This window comes from Myotis davidii, unplaced genomic scaffold (assembly GCF_000327345.1).
Source record: "Myotis davidii unplaced genomic scaffold, ASM32734v1 scaffold142, whole genome shotgun sequence".
NCBI lineage: Eukaryota > Metazoa > Chordata > Mammalia > Chiroptera > Vespertilionidae > Myotis > Myotis davidii.
In genome coordinates this window covers 5,639,904-5,647,750 of record NW_006294400.1, presented here as the reverse complement: position 1 = coordinate 5,647,750, position 7,847 = coordinate 5,639,904, and the positions used below count along the sequence as shown (strand labels likewise).

The 7,847-nt window shown below is 56.2% G+C and overlaps 1 protein-coding gene across 1 annotated transcript in view; it reads right to left on the bottom strand.

The window, feature by feature from the left end:
* COL27A1 (collagen type XXVII alpha 1) overlaps positions 1–7,847 on the bottom strand; it is a 143,710-nt gene that overhangs the window by 55,658 nt on the left and 80,205 nt on the right. The window contains 5 exon segments of the mRNA XM_015567140.1: positions 2,594–2,658; positions 2,717–2,837; positions 4,774–4,827; positions 5,078–5,131; positions 7,027–7,080. Of these exon segments, the coding sequence (XP_015422626.1) occupies positions 2,594–2,658; positions 2,717–2,837; positions 4,774–4,827; positions 5,078–5,131; positions 7,027–7,080 (348 nt within the window).

Here is a 7,847-nt window from a genome sequence, read left to right as displayed (position 1 = left end):
AGCCTGTGGGGAGAAGAGTTTGGAGAAGCCCTTTGTCAGGGAGTGAGTTGGCACTGAGGGCGAGCAGCAAGGGGCACAGCCTGGCCTCAGGAGCGGCCCCCTGCCCAGCTCAGCAGCCTTCACGTTAAAGGCTGTGGCCCCGGGGGAAAATCTATCCCACTGGGAGAAGCAGAGGAGAAGCTGCAACCCTGAGCAGGACTCCGCCTGGTTCCTGGGCCTCAACCCTTCCTCTCCTTTGCGGGGAGGCCTCCCTGCATGAGCCGTTTCCTTCTTTATCTCAAAATCAACAAGCAGAGGCTACATGACACTTCTGAGAAAAGGCTCTCCTTAAATTCCCATTTCCTCTTTTTTTGTTGTTAATCCTCACCCAAGGATCTTTTCTCCATTGCTTTTAAGACTGTGGAAAGGAGGGAGAGAGACACATCAATGGGTTGCCTCCCCCACATGCCCCGATAGGGGGCAGGGAGCAAACCTGCCCTTGACCAGGAATCAAACCCTGACCTTTTGATGCGTGGGCTGATGCTCTAACCATTGACCACACCAGCCAGGGTCCATTTCCTTCCTCACCCAAGGATCTTTTCTCCATTGCTTTTAAGACTGTGGAAAGGAGGGAGAGAGACACATCAATGGGTTGCCTCCCCCACATGCCCCGATAGGGGGCAGGGAGCAAACCTGCCCTTGACCAGGAATCAAACCCTGACCCTTTGATGCGTGGGGTGATGCTCTAACCATTGAGCACACCAGCCAGGGCCCATTTCCTGTCTCCCCCTATCAGCAAGGAGAATGTGGCAACCCAAGTTCTGTCCCGCACCCTGACACCAACTATCACCGGAGAGCTCCCTGAAAGCCTGGAAACAGCACTGTGTGTGTGTGTGTGTGTGTGTGGCGGGGAACCAGACCACAGCCCCGAGGTGAGGGAGGGGAATGGAGGCTTACACAGGGAAGGGGGTGGGGGCTGGGTAGATAAGGGGGTGGTGGAGAGGTGCAAAGAGAAGGGCATAGGCTGGCCCGAGGAGGATGCCAATTATCTTGGTTTGATGTTGGAATGACAAGAAGAGGCGCACGGGAGACACAGGGCGGAGGGACAGAAAGCAGGGCTGGCTCTGTTCCTAGCACTGGCCCCGCACAGGCCTATGGCAGGGAGTTAGGAATCTGTTGAAGGAATGATGAATACGCCATCAACTGAAGAGAACAGAAGAAGGTGGGGAGGGAGAGAAAGGAGGCCAAGAGAGGGAGCAGGCGGTCTCGCTGCCTAATTTCTCTTCCCGGGTTCCGGCCCCAGCTATACCCATCAGGCAGCAACTGCTCCCAGTGGCCGGCCAGGACCCCTCCAGAGCTACTTGCAAATCCCAGCTCTGCCCCTTACTTATTCTGTCGCTTTGACAAGTGACTTAAACTCTTTGGCCTCAGTTTCATAAACTAAACATTGGGGATGAGAGGCTAGAGCAGCCCAGCGGCCAGTCGCAGACTGGGCGTGCTCCTTCCACAGGAAGAGGGGGCGGCCTCAGCCCCCTCCAAATACCAGAGAGCCCAGCTCCGCCTGTGGCCTCAGCAGAAACTCCAGCAGCTCCCATCTCTCTCCCCCTATGGCCTCGAGGGATGCGCACCCTCCGGCTGCTGCTGGGTCCCAACCCGACCCCTGGTCAGGAGAGCAAGCAGGGTGTGATGCCAGCTTGGCCCAAGAGAGAGGCAGGTCTGACTCGAGGGCGGACGGTGGAGACCACTTTATGGAGGGAGCTCAGACCGCAGAAGGCACGCGATGCGTCCCTGGGAAATCCCAGGAGCCGAGTCTCGATTTAGCGGCAGTCGAGCCAAGTGCTTCCACGGGCCAGCTGCTCCACCAGAGACCGAGGTTCAAATCCCGCTCTGCCGCTTACTCATTCTGTCAGTTTGGCAAGTGGCTTAAACGCTTTGGCCTCAGTTTCATCAACTAAAAAACTTAGATAAGAAGAGCCTCGGCCTCCTAGAGCTGCTGAGAAGACACAGTGACCTGGCTGGTCCCCAGGAAAGGGTAGCAGCTACCAGCTCTCTTGAAGGAGAAGGCCAGAAACTGGAGCTCTCAGGACCTGACCTTCCCCCCCCTCCCCCGCCCCCCCAATGGGGAGCATAATCTTTTTTTTTTAAACATATTTTATTGTTTTTTTACAGAGAGGAAGGGATAGGGATAGAGAGTCAGAAACATTGATGAGAAAGAAACATTGACCAACTGCCTCCTGCACACTCCCCACTGGGTATGTGCCCGCAACCAAGGTACATGCCCTTGACCGGAATCGAACCCGGGACCCTTGAGTCCGCAGGCCGATGCTCTATCCACTGAGCCAAACCGGTTAGGGCGGGGAGGATAATATTGATGGACCTCAGGGACTGCAGAAAAACATGGGTGTTAAAGTGTTTGGAAAAGTGGGGAAATGCCAATCAGATGCAAACAATATTGCCAGAAATGTCCCTGTACTAGTAATAGTCTTATTAATACTTGTGGTAATTAGTGTAGCTAACAAGTAGTAATTATTATTACTAAGACCATTCATAAGCACTTAGTATATGCAGGTAGTTTGCTGAGCAATTACGGCATGAACGAAATCGTTTGTCTCACAGCGATCTCGTAATGAAGGTAGTAGTCTGCTGGCTTATAGATGGGGAAGCTGAGGCTCAGGGAAGCTGTGGGTGTTGCCAACAAGCACACAGCTAGTAGGTGGGGGCCCAGGATTTGACTCACATGTGTCTGATTCTACAGTCGGCTTTCTGACCTTGACCTTGGTGCTCTCCGGCTTCCCCAGCGGCACTAGGGGCAGCCGGCTGGCGGAAGGAGCCCCACGAGATCCAGGGGCAGCCCCAGGCTGCAGCAGTGAAGGGTCACTGGCAACCCTGGGATCTGATTTCACTCAGTCTGGGCCAACCCATTGAACAGATGGGAGCACTGAGGACATGGGGCGGGAGGATGTCAGTTGGGCTACGGGGGTAGGGCATTCTCAGGAGGTCAGCACCTTCCTCCTATGTGCTACCCTGGATGTCCCCACTGTTGGCCCACCTCCCACTGGCCTTCCATTTTGTCCCAGCAACTCCTTCCCAGGCTTTCTTCTTCCCACTGGACAGATGGGGAGACTGAGGCGCAGGGAGCTGCAGTCCAGGGGTGGCAGAGCTAGAGTTTGATCATGGTGCCTAGCATCCTTGTACTTGGTCTCTGACCCTGGGCACCTCCCACGCTGATGGGTTCGCATCACTCTGTTTCCAGGAGTGTTTCCTGGGCCCTCTGCTCAGGTCCTGTGAACACTGGGGAGGGAGGTGGGACGTAGCCTCTGGTTGGGTGGCTGGGCCCTTGGATTCCAAGCTGGGTGCCTTCGCCTGGAACCAGCCCCTCCAAATGTGGCTTTTCCTCCTCCTCATGAACCGGGAAGAAACATGCCATGTGGGGCCCAGAGAGCTGGCTTCTGACCTCAGCTCTGCATTCTGCCTCATCAAAATGACTGGGCGGGTGGAGGGTAGGTAGGCAGAACCCACTGTTGCCTGTCACCCATGTTTGGATGATGGTCACTTGTGGCTAGGTTTCTCACACCCAGCACTGCCCGCCACATAGTAGGTGCTCAGTAAAGACCTGTTAATGAGTGAGAGAACGATTATATTCGGGACCCCCACTAGACAGTGGGAATCTTAAGAGCAGAGCTATTTCTTACCATTGTGCACCCCTAGAGTTGGGCATAGGCTCCGCGCACAATAGGTGCACGCAAACGTTCAGGAACTGTGCTGGCCTTGCTTCCCTAATTGGTGCAGAGATCTGGTGTGTGCACACTTTCCATGTGTTCCAATCTCCAAAGGCTCCTGTGGCCTCTTTCATCAGACCCTAGGGAGCCCCCCAATCCGGCCTTTGGAGGGACCTGGGCAGCCTGAAGTTATTATCCCCCTGCCCTGCCTGGGGGTCCTGACTGGGCTGGGCGCTTCCCCCCACACCCTTTCCACCTGCCTGAAGCCCATCTCTCCATCTCCCAGAGTGGACCCCTAGCCCTGAGCCCTGGCCTTGAAGTGGGTGCCTTGCCAGTCTCCACATCTTCCATCAGCAGAGGCAGAGGGACCAGACGGTCCATGTTCTAGGTAAAAGCCAGCCCTCCCTACCCCCACATCACCCCACGGAGAATAGAAGGGGCTTCTGAATTTGGGTGCTCCTACCACCCGCCTCCCCCAGCCCTCCTGCCTCTCCCATCCCTCCCTGCCTTGGGATCCTCAGGAAGATCCCAGGTCCCTCAGTCATCGCAAGAAGCCCAGGACCCCTGCATCCTCGGCTGTAATCCTCAGCCCATTTTTGCCCAACGTTTCCCATTTCTTCCATCCTTTCCCCAAAGTTCCTTATTTATTGGGTTCTCTTTCTCCCTCATGCCAGACTAGAAGCTCCTAAAGGACAGACAGGGACTGCTTTCTGCCTTGTGAATGGCTGCATCCTAGCTCCTGGCCAGGCCCCAGGCACAAATTTCACAGTATTTTAATGACCAAGATGCCCCGTGTAATAAACATCACTATGGAATGAACATCACTGTGGAATGAATGAGCATCAGCCGCCTGGTTTCATTTAGCTGTGCCATCACACTATCAGGAACACAGTTATTTTCTCTATTTTGTAGCTGAGAAAAATTTAGGCTCCAAGTTCAGTGATCTGCCCTGGCAAGATAGTCAGGGGGCGGTGGAGCTGGGATGCGAACCCAGGTCTGTCTGACTCTGAGGCCTGGATGCCTCACCCTCACCCGACAGTGGGTTTGAGCTCAGGGACACGAGGGCTCTGCTTACCGGGGGTCCGGGCTCTCCGGGGGTCCCAACACCACCGGGCGTTCCAGGATGACCCTACGCAGAGGGAAGAAAAGGAAGGACTAGGCGGTGGAAGGTGTCTGTTCCTCCTCAGTCCCTCCCACCTTGGCCGGCTCAGCCCCACCCAGGGACACAGAGCAGCAGCCAGCCCCCCGCCCCTCGACCCCCAAGAGGGAGAAGGAGCAAACCATCCTGAATGTCTGGAGGAGGCAGAGGCAGGCAGAGAGCGGAGCTGCCGCCATGGCTGAGACGGGAGAGGGCAGAGGGATGCAGACTTGCTCCTTACCATTGACCCCTTGGGTCCAGGCGCTCCTGGGGGTCCCATCATGCCCCGGTCACCCTGTGATGGAGACAACAATTCAGGGAGGTCACAGCTGTGAGATGGCTCGGTGGGGGGCAGGTGCAGAGGGCCTTCTGGAGGCCAAACAGGGGCAGGGACTTGCCCAAGGTCTATAGAGAGTCCTTGCCCGGCTCATGGCCACATCACTCGGTCTGGGATGTCACACAGCAGAAGTTAAGACCCTGGGCAAGTCCAGGGAGGCCTCAGCTCCACTGCAGCATGCCACACAGTGGCTTCCCTCAGGCAAGGATCGTCCTGATCGAGGATACGCTAACTGCACGTCCCCTTTGGTCTGGGCCTAGGGCAGTGGTTCTCAACCTTCTGGCCCTTTAAATACAGTTCCTCATGTTGTGACCCAGCCATAAAATTATTTTCGTTGCTACTTCATAACTGTAATGTTGCTACTGTTATGAATCGTAATGTAAATATCTGATATGCAGGATGGTCTTAGGTGACCCCTGTGAAAGGGTCGTTCGACCGCCAAAGGGGTCGCGACCCACAGGTTGAGAACCGCTGCCCTAGGGCCTAGCTGGTCATGCTGAGGTGGAGATGGCAATGGAAGGCATGTCTTTCATTCTCCCCACCCCCTGCCCAAACCTGGATGAGATGCTGGGAACTCTTTCTTGACAGATGGGCAGAGAGGATGAGTGTAGCAGACAGAGCTGTGGCTGGAAGGCAGGGGCTCTGGGTTCGAATCCGGCTGTTTTTGTGAGACCCTGGTTCTTGTGTCCACCCTCCTGGCCATCAAACATTTATTGAGCATCTACTATGTGACCAGCACGATATGCTGGACCCGGAAGACGAAGTGGTGAGTAGACATAAGCAGATCCTGCTCACAGGGAGTGAGACCCAGTGTTGTGAGGAGATGGACACACATCGCCAAAACGGATGTAAAGTGGGGCCGAGCAGTGACGGAGAGGGTCTCGGTGCCAAGGCCTTTCACAGGGGGTTTGACCCACTGGGTGCAGGGTCTGGTGGGGAAAAACGCCCCTGAGGAAGTACAGCTTGACCCGAGCGCTAAAGGGTAATTGAGTCATTCAGACAAAGGGTGGGGGGATGAGAGTGGGAAGAGTGTACCTGGCGTGGGAACAGCATGGGCGATGGTCTGTGGGCGAGGAGGGGTGTGGAGCATTTGAGCAAGAAGAGAGGGCAGAGCTGGCCTTGACATTGCACACAGTGACGCAAGATGTTACCCCTGACGGCAACAGGGGAAAGGGCACCCTGGGCCTTTCTGTACTCTTTTTTGCAACTTCTTGTGAATCTATCAGTATTTCAAAATCAGAAGTTAAAATAAAAAGAAGAGGGTGAGGGGGAAGGGCGGGGGGAGGAACATGTGGTGGCCAGAGGGTCTTAGATACAGGGAGTGCTGAGGAGGGCGGCTCAGGATTAGCCTGGGGGCAGGTGGGGGCAGATGAAGGTAGATGCTTCCCCTCTCTGGACCTCAGTTTCTCCATCTGCCCAATAGGAGTACCATCAGCTCCTCCGAGGGCCTGCCGAGGATGAGAGAAGCCCCAGGAAGGAAAGTGGGTGCCCTCCAGGGTCCATGGGGCAGGGCAGGGCAGGGGGCGGGGTGGGGGAGGGGAAGCCACAGGCTGTTGGCCACCTGGGCCAGCCCGAGGCAGAGTGACTTAGTAGGCAAGTGTGGCCTTGGACACTGAACCTGGTTCAAATGCCAGCTCTGCCACTTCCTATCTGGGTGACCTTGAGCAAGTCACCTCCCCAATTTGAGCCTCGGTCACAGGTCACAAAAGGAACAAAGGTCCTTTGAAGGCCCAGATGCCAGGGCAATGAGGAGAAAGAAGTCTGAACCCCCCAGGTCAACCAGCCCCTTCATCTTTTCGAGATTGCAAAACACAAGCTCTGTTTGTTTAGGTGTTCCCTTCAACACAACTTACCTTTTCTCCCACGATTCCTGGCTCCCCGACCAGACCTACGAAGCCCAGGAGCCCCTGTAAGAAACATTTATGAGAGCAAAAGACAGGAGGGAGCACCGTGAGTTCAGGGACGCACCGAGGTTCAAAGGCAACCTCCCGCGGCGTCCCTCCTCTGGGGCTGTCTCCCTCCCTCGTCCCCTGCCCTGTGCCTGGTAATCCTGCCAGCACGGGGCTGCCACCAAGCGAGCAAGTGGAGCAAGCCGCCTCTCCCGGTTCTGTCCTGACTTCCCTCGCCCCGCCAGATGGTTCTCGTTTGGGAGCCAAGCGGTGGGGCCGCTGCCAGCATCCCTGGGAGCGCCACACATTCTTCCCGCGCCAGAAACAGGCTGAGCGTGGTGATGGTGGGGAGGCCCTGAAGCTGTGCTGGGAGGAGGCCTGTCTGTGAGGAATCTGTCCCCATCTTGCGGGGCTGCGGGGTTGTCTCAAAGAGAGAAACCAACTCGCTGGCCAGGATAGAAATACTGCCGCAGCCTCTGCCAAGAGACCCGATTGAAATCTGGGAAGCGGAGGCCTCTTCACTGTCTTGTGAAAGGCTTCCTCTCCGCTCCGAAAGGGCGCACTCGCACTCACACACACACACACACACACACACACACACTGGTTCCCGCTGCTCTTTTTCACTCCGCTGGGTGCTAACTCGTCTCCGGGTTCCAGTGGTTCCTCTAGGAGGCCCCGGGTCTTGCTGCTGCCCGGAGCAGGCAAACAGCAAGGGGGAACCGCCTAAAGGGGTCACCCAGGAAGGCGGACACGTCCTTGTCCAGACCCTGCACTCCTCTGTTAAG